At 40.8% G+C, this 12,346-nt stretch overlaps 1 protein-coding gene across 4 annotated transcripts in view; it reads left to right on the plus strand.

Annotated features, from left to right (window-relative positions):
• The window catches only part of ptprua (protein tyrosine phosphatase receptor type Ua), a 197,328-nt gene extending 185,467 nt beyond the window's left edge, over window positions 1–11,861 (plus strand). For all 4 annotated transcript variants that reach the window (XM_032580837.1, XM_032580838.1, XM_032580839.1 and 1 more), the window contains 6 exons: window positions 791–940; window positions 3,267–3,581; window positions 5,933–6,058; window positions 9,654–9,811; window positions 10,166–10,301; window positions 10,925–11,861. In XM_032580837.1, coding sequence (XP_032436728.1) covers window positions 791–940; window positions 3,267–3,581; window positions 5,933–6,058; window positions 9,654–9,811; window positions 10,166–10,301; window positions 10,925–10,987 — 948 coding nt within the window. In that variant the 3' untranslated portion in view covers window positions 10,988–11,861. The remainder of the gene's footprint in view (window positions 1–790; window positions 941–3,266; window positions 3,582–5,932; window positions 6,059–9,653; window positions 9,812–10,165; window positions 10,302–10,924) is intronic.
• Window positions 11,862–12,346: the final 485 nt, after the last annotated feature.

Raw genomic sequence — 12,346 nt, forward strand, 5'->3', positions numbered from 1 at the left:
AACTCAGAAAGAGTTCAGAAATCAATATTTGGTGAAATAACAGTGAGGCTTTCAGTTGGGTTCAGTACAGTGGGCTCTTCATTTTTTATATATTGAAGAGCAAGAAAATGCTCTTCAATATCTTTTGCCTATGTTTGTTTCTCCACTATTAGCACAAGGTTAATTGACAGCACTGAGCTCCTCCTCCTGGCTCCGATTGGTTGTTTTTAGTGCACTTCCTCATAAGGTAATCGATCTTTTCACAGATTATTTGTCTCATATCATACATGGTGAGAGTTTTAACAAATATGTTAAAACATTGTTTATACAAGTTACACACTGCAGCTTTAACAGGCCTGGAAAACAGCCTGATAAAACCCAAAACATTTACAATTTGTTTTCTATTAAACATGTATTTGAGCTGCAGCTCCGTCCATGTTTGTGCAGACACATGAAAGCAGATGAATCCGGTGAATGAGGTCCGTTGCTGTGAATGTTTCCCTGCCTTTGTTTGTCCCAGCCTCCTGGTTAATTGCCCGGCTCTTGACGTTATTGAAACGGCGCCTGTAGGCAGCATGTGGCTTTTCTGATACGAGTCCTGCAGATTTTTGTTTTCTGAGGGTTTTTTACTGACAGTTCTGTGCTTGGAAGTAAAGCGTAGGCACGGGGAATGTGAGGAGTTTTCTGACAGTTGACAACTATTCATCAACATTCGGCGGTAGTAATTAAATTGGCCATTGTTCACGGCGAGTGGGCCTCGCTGCGGCGAGCAGGGAGGGGCTGAACCTCTGTCTGTCTGTCTGTCTGTCAGGAGCAGTACGTCTTCATCCACGATGCCATCCTGGAGGCCTGCCTGTGTGGAGAAACCGGCATCCCCGTGTCTGAGTTTGCTCCTGCCTACAAGGAAATGCTGAAAGTGGATTCTCAGAGCAACACCTCACAGCTCAGAGAGGAGTTTCAGGTGACACAGCCCTTCCCTGTGCAAACCAAATGGATTTGTTTTCTGTTTTTTGGACGTTTTTACCTGATTTCACTTGTTGCAACTCTTATATAATCCTTCATCATGGCAACATTTTCTAAGCGGAAGTAAAATAACATTAGAGGGGTTAGTGTTATGTGAAATTGACTTTTTTGAGCTGTACGTCATGTTCTAATATTATTCTCTCACCAAAACCAAACCTGGAGTGTCGCTTTGATTCTTTCATGCATGTTTGAGAAATTTTTTAATCTCCCTGGCAACCATTCCGCTGTGGGTGGACATAGCTCCGCCTTTGAGACGCAGCTCCTCCTCTCACAGAGCAGTTCTCCTTCACTCAGCTCCTTCAGACTAGCCAGCAGCAATCAGCAACACCTGGCGGAGCTGCGTGTCTGCAGAGCTCATTATAGGAGCTACTCCTCAGTGAAACGCTGGCAAAAACCTTGTTAAAGGGTTAATAGAAGAACCATGTTATGATGATTTCCTGAAGGTGGAGTTTCAGGAAGAGCAAGAGTTTTTAAAGAGACAGGGGCCCAATTTCAAGGTATTAAATTACAAAGTTAAATTTCTTTTAAGTCATATTTGATATACAAAGCATTTGTATAACAACAGATACTAACATAGTTGATTGTGCTTTCAAATGGAACTGTGTGCCTGGAAAATACATAATACTGCCCCTTTAACAAGATTTCCTGATTAAAGTATCACAGGTTTGCATTTTACACACTGAACGTGTTGATGTGCTGCTTTTAATGGGATTTGGAAAACAGGATAATTAAAAATGTTATTCTTGGCAAGAAAACTCTGTGCTGCAGTGGGATTTCTGAGCCATAGAATTTGAACTTCATGTCACTGCCAGTTAACACGAAGCCTTTATTAAGTCTCAAAAAGGAGGTTCTTCTACTGATTTTAAGGATAGATTTAATACACACCCTCATTTATTACGTATGTGCTTAAATAACTGCTTATCGATTTATTTTAATCTTGTATCAAAATCTTGATAAGTCAAAATCTTAAGTGAAAAAATAAGTAACTTTTTTCAATTATTTATTTATTTAATTCATTCATTTCAGTTTAAATTGAACACACGTTGTCACATGTTGATATAAACAAGTTTTGAATGAAAAGAATTTGGTGGAAGAGAAAAAAATCTCACATAGTATGTATACCTCTTCTCTCTTACTGCACCATAAGCAGCTAAGCATCAGTCATCCATATTGATGCATCTTTAAAAACAGAACGGCCAATGTATGAATGGAATTGCACTGTGAAGACTTCCAATACGTTTCTGTTTATTTTGGCGTCTGAAAATGGACAGAAAAAGACTGAAGAGTAAATTAAACAACTGACCTGGTGGTAGATACACGCAACCAAACTAAACTAGAGCAGACTATGAGTTAAATGATTAAAACATGACTTTAAATGCTGAAGGCAATGTATGCATACATTGTCAATAAAAAACACTTTCTTTTAGATGACTTCATTTGTTACCCAAAAATCTCTGTAGTAAAACAACCAGAGCTACAAACGTATGAAATGACCATAAAACGTCTTAGTGGACTTTTCTATTCATTAACTTTATAAGCTTTGTGTTAGTGACCTTTACATTGACCCCTGATTGTAATATTCTGTTGACACTCCATGACTGATCCAAACATGAAGGCCATTGGTTTAAAACCTCACTTTTTTTATGTTGTTTTATTTTTTAAAAGAAAGAAAAGTATAAAATATTCAGACTAAACAGATTTTTTTTCTTAGTTTATTTTTTGCTGCTCCGAAACTGTCTTAGCTAGAACTAACACTTACACCTTTGATTCCAAATCAGAGGAATGGAATCGAAATAATAATTTTCATTATTTATTATTGTCCAACATAGTAGTTTTTTTGTTTTTTTTAAAGTGATAGAAAAACACTTATGTTTTAATACAACTAAGCAATTTTCTACTTAAAAAACTGCAACACTTTAGCGTTTTCCAGACAGCAGCATGGATGATACACATTACATTCTACTAATACATTAACATCAAGGTTATTTATCACAGGAATGAGTTATCCTTGACTCTATTTCTAACACATTTGCTCTTTTTCTCTGTTGCTCATCAGTGACTACGAATGCTTTTCTGGTTGTATGATTTAAGTTTGACTCATCTGGTCTTAAAGAGACAGTGCATCATTCACATTATCTTTTTAACCTGAATCTGGAACTTTATCATTTCATGTAAAACGTACAGGCGTTCACCGAAAACAAACGCGGCCTTCTTAATGACCTCTCCTCCTCTCCCTCTCCCTCTCCCTGCTCGTTTGTCTCCAGACCCTGAACTCGGTGACTCCTCACCTGGACGTGGAGGAGTGCAGCGTCTCCCTGATGCCCAGGAACCGGGAGAAGAACCGGAGTATGGACGTTCTGCCGCCGGACCGCTCCCTGGCCTTCCTCGTCACCACCGAGGGCGAGAGCAGCAACTACATCAACGCAGCGCTGGCCGACAGCTTCCTCCGACCCGCTGCCTTCGTGGTGACGCCGCACCCGCTGCCCGGCACCACCACCGACTTCTGGAGGCTCATATACGACTACAGCTGCACCTCGGTGGTGATGCTGAACCAGCTCAACCAGTCCAACTCTGCCTGGGTAAGATCAACTACTGACCTTAACTCAGTGTTTTACCCGCGTGTGTATCTATTTAAAGAAGCGATTATTTTAGTAATCGAGTAATCTATCAGTTGTTATGGTTATTCGTCGAGTAATCGGATAAAAAATTTCCCCGGTTCTGCAGTGGCTGCTTAAGCTAGTAAAAGACATAATGAAAGAATAAATGCTAGTAAAAAGCAACTCAGTTCCTTTTTTATTTATCGCTTAAACTGCAATATGATTCAGACATCACTTTTAGTCTCCTGGTTGAAATATGACAAACTTTTGTTAAAGTGCAAAAACAGATGAGAAATGAAAGATTTCACATTAACGTTTAAAAATTCAAAAGCAAACTTAAATTGAGGCATTAGTAAAACTCAGCCTTTTATATTACACTTTACTTTCATTAAATAAGAATTGAAATTAAAATCATGTGAATAAGTTTGTTCTTACAATAAGTCATTAAAACTATGTTGCGTCATCATCCTCCAACTACTTCCTGTTGTCTTCTTCTTTGTGGTTTGTGCCAGTGGCAACTTCCTGTTGTTGATCGTATGATGCATAAAACGTGTTTTCATTGTAGTTCTGCTAAATAAACCAATTTTTATGTGGCCAAAAAAGCACCTCATGCTAGCACCAAAACATTTTATCAAAAAACAAGAGTTTTTGGGAAATGATGAGCTCCATAAAGTGAATTCATTTTTGAAATGTCAAATTGTTTAATTATACTGTATTTTTCAATGAAAACACAGCTACTGAAGTTACTGATGTTGAATCTCCTCCAGCACCACTGCCTCCAGCTATCCGAGGTTAAGTATACAGTTCAGACCAAAAGTTTGGACACACCTTCTCATTGAATTCAATGAGAAAGTGTGTCCAAACTTTTGGTCTGTGCTGTACATCAATTCTAAAAAATTTTTGTGAAATCTGGTTATTTATGGATTTTTTTTTTTTATCCAAAATATTTTTTAAAAATGCAGTTGGGGAAACTGAAATACCCATGCACATGCTACTTTTCACTCTATTGGCTCATGTTTGTAAATCAGCCAAACCAGGAACTTCTTCTTCTTCTTCTTGCCTCCAATAGGCTAGGAACGTTGATAAGGAAACTGTAGCTATTAGCTTCTGTGTTCAAACTACGATGATTTCCACAGTACGTCTTATTGCATCTTAAGGTATATGTTGTGTTTGAGCAGTTCGTAAAGTTTTTAGAGTGCGGTTCTCTGGTATTCACAGATTTTAGCTAGTCGCCTGGGTTATTGTCCTTAAACTCCATGAATATAAAGTGAAACCAGCTGTCGCATGTCAGGACAGACGGGTTAGACTACGTGAAGGAACAAGGAAACCTTCTCCTGGTTTAGGTTAACCTAAAGAGCTGCCGCCCTACGTGACTCACAGCTCAGTCATCAGACGCTGCCCTCTCGTTGTTCTCCACTCTGCATTAAGGCCCCCCGTGTTTAATTTGCCTTCACACCATCGACGCGCTCTCCTTCCTCCATGTTGGCTCTCGGGAAGGTTTGTTCAGGCGTCTCCCTATCGCCGCCCTGTCAGCGTGTCATGTCTCATCGCTGCTCAACATTTCCACCATGCCTGTCAGCTGCAGCCTGCCCTCCTTCCACTGTCACTCCCTTCTCGTCTCCTTCCCTCCGCCTGCCCGTGGATTACCAGTTTGCCCCTCAAATATTAGCTCTCTGGCTCAGTTTGTCCTCCTGAGTTGGTGGGAGACTGGCGGGTGGAGGGAACACGGCTGTCTGTCTCCTGCCTGGATGTATAAATATTTATCTCTCTTTCTGCTCAATGTCACCTGCTAATACCCTTCTGTCACCGCGTCACCGCTATCACTTCCTACTCCAGGGGTCCTGAGCTCATCCCAGAAGTCAATGCAGAACATGTCAGCGGTTCGGCGGCGGCGCTGTTGTTGTTGTTCCTTTGTGAGGTGGGAAGTGTTTTTGAAGCAGGGGGGTGATGGGGGAGTCGCGTTTGGAGTCGATCCAGATTCTGAGCTGGCTCCTCGTCTCTCCTGGGAACAGTCAAGGTCTCCCACTTCATTAATTTATAATGTACTAATGGTAATGATTGGAACTCATGAATAATTCAGACCTGGAGGCTGATGCCGATGTGAAGAATTGTTCCCATCGTGAGTGCTTCTTTTTTTTTTTTTTTTTTTTCTCGTTTAATTTACAGCGTCTGTTTGCAGGTAATCATTGTCATTTAGGCTAATTGTATCTGTTGTCAATACTCAGGTGTCTTGTAAGTGGCTTCCCCATCACTTGACGCTGACATAATGATTTGTTTTGTGGGCTAATGACCTGCTGCCTTCCCTCCCCGCCTCGCCTCCCTTGTCCTGCTAGCCCTGCCTGCAGTACTGGCCGGAGCCTGGGATCCAGCAGTTCGGCCCCATGACTGTGGAGCTCCTGTCCAGGACTGCAGATGATGACGTCATCATCCGACTCTTCCGGATTCAGAATATCACACGGGTAACTTCAATTAGGACTCAGATCTTTATTCCATTTAGTTTTAGTCATTTCTTAGACTCTTTATGTCGTGGTTTCCTTTGTTTCTTATTGACTGTTAATACTGACTGTATTTGTTGTGTGTATTGACAAAATTTGTGCAGTTAAGTCATCTTAACCTTGTTTGTGTAATCTTTGTTTTTAGCTAGATAAATGACTTATTGTCCAGGGACAACAGATCAAAAACAGCCATTTGGCTAAATCTGGCACATTTGCAAAAATTTTAAATTAATGTGCATTGTCCCCACCTAATCAGTTTCCTTTAATTTGGGATATCAGTAGAAGCAAAATGTAGGGCATGCTCGCATGTGCAAAGAGTGTTGGGAAATGTAGTATCCTAAAATCAAGCTACACTGCCTGACCAGAAAAACTTTGGAAACTTTGTGAATCCTGAGTGACTGTGATCGGCGAACTGAAGAAAAACAACAGGACAACTCCAGGTTGTAAGGTGAGAGTGTTTCCACATGAACGATATGACGGAAACCCAAAGTATTGTGGGACTGAACGGCTTTGTTGCTATAAGAAAACCACTAATCCGAGAGAAAGACTCTTCAATCTGCCAGGGAGCAGAAGATTGGATAGTCTAACCATGAATTTGTTCTTTGCTGATGACATGAGAATATTCCGAGATGACAGGATTCACACTGAGAAAGACTCAGGCTCCAGGGAGCATGAGACGTCATTTTCACACATGGATGGAGCCTGTAGGGAGTTCTGTGGCCGGACTCCCCCATCATCAGTACAAGTTCTTGGTGAAAAATTAAAAATGCAACACTGGATGTAAAAATATTTCCTAATCCTCTCAGTAATCTTCGAGCATACTCGATTACTAATAGGAGAAATGTCGAACAAAACACTAAATGAAAACGGAGACATGTCAGTATTGTTCATGGTGTTACATCAAGAACATTTCAGCATTCTTTGCCATTTCCAGGTATCTCTCATCTAGTCTCTTATCTCCAACAGTCAGCCGTCCCTTAGAGTGGCGAATCCTGACATAGACATAATTTTTTTTTTCCACTTCAGAGAGTTTGAGCCACATGGGTATGCTTCTGGAAAACTCCTCAGAACAGCTTTCTATGTTTTTTTTAATTTATTTTTTTACATTGGTTAATTACCTTTTACAAAAGCCAGTGATTTCCTCTGTGACCTGACATATGCTAACAATGCTGATCAGGGAATAAAATGATGGTAGTTAACACCACGCAGTCATTTTAAAGACTGGCCTACTCAGCCTTCCAGTTCTTATGCCAAGAAGGGTAATATGACCTTTACAGTATTTCTTATATGAAGTGTCCAGTACTAACTATACCAAAGTATTTATCTGCATGATATGGAGTGTTTGATACTCTGATCAAACACTTTTTAATGGCTTTGAAAAATAAGCTGCAGTAGGAAAAGAACCGTCCAGCATCACTTTTTTATGTATCTGATACTGTAACATAAATACAGTTACATTACATAAATATTGAGATTAAAAATATTTTTTATGAATAAACATTTTGCACTACAATGTTTACAACTGAATAATCTAGGTGCCATCAGAAGTGCGAATGCATTGTGAAACTATCATTATGTTTTAAATATGCAGTTGCAGTATTGGACTTTGTGGTCCAGTTCCCTGCGACAGACTGGCGACCTGTCCAGGGTGACCCCGCCTATCGCCCAGAACGTTAGCTGGAGATAGACACCAGCAGCCCTAATGACCCCACTAGGGAAAAGGGTGTTAGAAAATGGAGGGAAAGAAGGAGGGAGGGATGGATGGAGTGAGTTCCAGTTAATTTTTCTAATTTGGACCAGGAGATATCTGCCTTCAGAGCATAAATGGCACACAGCTTCGGTGAGAATATGGACAAGATTAGCTGTGTTAGCATCTTTAGGACTGTCTATGGATGCATCATCATGGCTAGCTTTCCTCAAAACTAGTTTATCTTACAACTAGCTTTCCACAAAGCTAGCTTCTGTGAAATTTCTGACGTCAGGGTAGCTCTTCTGAAATATCTTCATTTTCACTACAGCACTATAAGAACTCTAGATATTTGTGTTGATCTGCCAGCAGAACTTGCTATTGACTAGCCTACTTGTACAGTCTCTGGCTCTGCATATGTCTGTAGCACCAAACCATTTTGTGTTAGATGTACGGTCAGCTGGGATGCTGCAGATTATTACTCGGTTATAGCAAAGCTAAGAGGTTTCAAAAATTAGTAATGATGCGTGACTTCAGTAAGTTTTATTTTCTTTGTAGTCAGGAAGAAAGAAGTTGCGGATCTGAAGTGTAAATTAAAGGCATCACTTGATATGTCAGCCTGACAGTGTCAACTGCTAAAGCTGCTGTTTAAATGTTCATGTTCTCTGAGTTCAATAACGGTTTCAGTCAAAAGATCATTTCAAGTTTTGCCTTCGGAAATCAACTACTCCAGCTCCTTGCTGCTGTGGGAGGAATTTAATTTGATTTCATTTAATTTCTGAGAGACCTAATGACACCGGTTGACGGTGAAATAAACCGCCTTGTGACCCGGATCCCATCTTGCATTTGTTCCTCTCGGCCGCTGGAATGGTTTCCAGCATAATAATCCTACAAAATAATTGTGAACTGCTTTTCTTTTAGCATTGACTTGAAATAAATATAATTTTCAGTTTCAAGCTCTTAAAGTTATGACATTTTTACTGAATGGGATATTTAAAACTGACTAGAATATTTGCTTGCCTGTATGGCTGGTTTTGTCTTAATAAAGTTAGTTCAAGTTGTCGCGTGTATTGTCCCAGTAGTGATTAGGGTGGAGCAGAACAGGCATGCCTGTTTATGCAAATATAAGGTTTATTTCAGTATGGTTCTGTAAAATTTCTGAAGCCGAACCCAGTCTGACCCGCCGGGTTCAAACCTACAGGCCTCGACGTTAGAACACATCATAGAGAGGATTCTGAATAAACATATCGAGGCTGATTTTTGAAATTTTGCTGAATTGGAATATTACCCACATGTAAACATTGTTCATGAGCTGGCCACAAATTTAAACTGGACATAATTCAGAAACCTAAAGAAACCCTGAAATAATCTTTGTGCCCTAGGTTTTAAATTGTGAAGCAGTGTATTGGCTTTGGCTACTATCCAACTCTAGGGGGCGCCATGATGGAGAGATTACCTTGGAAAAAAGTTGATCTGGCTAAAGTTGGTAGAGGACACAAAAAAATAAATGCTTGAACAAGGAAAGAGAAAAAATTAACAGACAGACATGCCTCCTTGACAACAAAACTACTGTTGGTGGGCAGGCCCAACGTCATTGTTGCCATACCAACAGAGACCGCTGTGTTCTGCATGATCTACACTTAGAATAATAGAGCCATGCTTGATAATGGAACCCTCACCCAGACTGCACATATCCTCCGTGTTCTGGTTCATTTTTGTACTTGCTTAGTGGCTTCTCATGGGGACATGGTGAGAGTCCCGATGCTCATCTTTATTAGTTTATGAAGGGTGCAGCTTTTACGATGTGGGACTTCAAGGAAAGAACTGATTTCTCACTCTTGCCCCCCCCTCCTCTTTTCCTGACTTGTGTAGCTTCAGGAGGGTCAGCTGGTGGTGCGCCACTTCCAGTTCCTGCGCTGGTCCCCGTACCGAGACGTTCCCGACTCCAAGAAAGCGTTCCTCAGCCTTCTGGCTCAGGTCCACAACTGGCAGCGGGAATGTGGCGAGGGACGCACCATCGTCCACTGCCTGTGAGTTCTGCTGGTTCTCAGAACCGCCGGTTATTTTCTCCCAAGATGCATTACCTTCATAAAGACTGGTCACAACAACACATACTCTGTTCCCTGATCTCATCAGCAAAAAGTAACTCAGAGTACTTCACTCTGCAGGCCAGGATGTCTCTCAGATTCCATCCCACCTCCTGTATTTAAATGAGAGATTTTCATTCATCTTCAAAGTCTGCCGTCTGGCCTTTTTTTCTGACAGCATCCATGATCCGCGCTCAGTCAAACTGTGACATTCCCTTCTGATTTTTAGGGCACCTTTTTTTTTAGGTCACTCATTGCTCTTTGCTGCTGTGTCTATGTCTGATCGTTTCGGAGCAGGAACGGCGGCGGTCGCAGTGGCACTTTCTGCGCATGCACCATGATCCTGGAGATGATACAACATCACAGCATGGTGGACGTGTTCTTCGCTGCCAAGACGCTGCGCAACTCCAAGCCAAACATGGTGGAGACCATGGTAAACCAGCATGAGTCTTTGTCGTCCATCGCTGTTAGCTGATGTGGCTTGTGCGTCAGATTTATGGCTGTACCAGAAACACGTAACAAAGGTTCTGTCTTGGGACATTTGTATGTAAAAAAAAAAAAAAAAAAAAAGGAATTAATTACTAACAATTACTAACACTTTGACATCGCTGTAATTAATTCATTAAAATGAATGGGTTAATGTCCCACCTCTAATATATACCTATACATATATATTCTATACATTGTGATAATGCACCAACTTTTCATACACTCATCGTCATTAATGTCATACTGATTATGGCTTTAATTTTTCTTCTTAGAAACATTCGTTTTTTGAAAGGTGTATTGATGAGAAAACATAAATTCAACTAACTTTAGAAACAAGTTGTGGGCTAACAAGCTTGAATTCATGTTGTGTAATCCAAATGATCTCAAATATGATGCAGCTGAAACCAAAATACCACTATAGAAATCATTCTGATGATTCTGACTGACCTAAAAGCAGAGACGTTTGGTCTGATTTAACTTCAGACTGAGGAGATAAGATGTAAACTTCTGGTTTCAGCTGCATGGTGGCCATTCAGAGCGAAGCCTGATGATGTGTTCTGCTTCCAGGAGCAGTACCGTTTCTGCTACGAGCTGGTCCAGGAGTACCTGGACTGTCTGGAGGTCAGATAGCGCCAGCTGCTTCCACTGCGTCCCTTCTCAAGGAAACGGCCTGGATCTGGGATCCCGCTGCCTGGATCTTTGCCTCATTAGTCCCTAACATACTGCTCTGGTTGGATCCTTCGCTATGCCTGGATGAAAACATTATCAACCCTACAGACCTTGAGAGAAAACTCACAAGTTCTAACATACCACTCAAGACAACTTCATCCTCGCCCCCTGATCCAAGCCGGCCTCTTCCGTGCCATGTAACATCTGCCAAACCAGAGGACTTTAACCGGAGAGCTGACTCCGTCTTCTACTCCTTACAGGATCTAAAGAGCGCCTCTGTATCCTGCCTTACTCTGAACAAACACTGAAAAAAGGAACAACAGTTGACGCCATTCGCTGGGTGATATTTTGTGTTTGTAACACTGTAAATGGTGCAATCTGCTGTTGGTGAACATCCAATGTCGTTCTGTACTGTATTTGAATTTCAATGTGGATGAAGCTGACGACCTGAGATTGGCATATGGAGAAAAGGGAAGCCGACTTTTATCTGATGGACGTTTGTGTTCGGTGGATCAGTCTCTGGCCTAATTTCTCTTTATTTATTTGTGTATATCGATGTTTTATTTTTCCTCCATCAGATATTTCTAGATGTTTCCAATGTCTTAATCACTGTGCCATTCTCTCTCTCTCTCTGTCTGTCTGTTACTGGGTTAGGGTTCAGCATCTGCATGCCCGGTCTTAACTGTCTCATTGCAACGTGTGACCCAAGTCTGCTGTAAGAGAAGAATTTGTCGCTTTTTAGGTTTGTATTTATTCAATGTGTTTGATTTTCTAAATAGTGTAAAAAAGAGCAGGAGAAGAAATAAAATATGCTCCTAGCAGCAATGCATCTCAAGAAGTTTCTCCTAATTTTAGAGTACCCTCTGAAACTTCAGGAAGTTGTGATTGCAACCATTGGAGCAAATTCACTCATCATTCTCAACTGTTGCACAGACCTGCAATTTTCACCAGTTATGGCAACTTTTTGCTGAATCTGACCAATAACCTTAACACTTTCTATATTTCCTTCTCTCTGACCAATCACTGCAACTCGTCTGAATTTTGACCAATCATCTTAGCCTCTTTCTAATTTTACTTCCTATTTCATGACTTTCTTGAAAGTCGAACCCACATGATAAAAGCATGGTTAAAAAAATCATGCTAAATGATAGTAGCCTCTTTTTTTTTTTTTTTGCAAATACCATTTTCAGATGTTCTTTAGGATCTGCTCTTATTCAATTATATTTAATTTTCATTTGGTTTCATTGACATTCCACAAGCTGTACAGAGAATCCACATTGTGCAGTCACACATCAAGCAGCTTTTCCTCTACAGTGACTG

This window comes from Xiphophorus hellerii, chromosome 13, assembly GCF_003331165.1.
Source record: "Xiphophorus hellerii strain 12219 chromosome 13, Xiphophorus_hellerii-4.1, whole genome shotgun sequence".
NCBI lineage: Eukaryota > Metazoa > Chordata > Actinopteri > Cyprinodontiformes > Poeciliidae > Xiphophorus > Xiphophorus hellerii.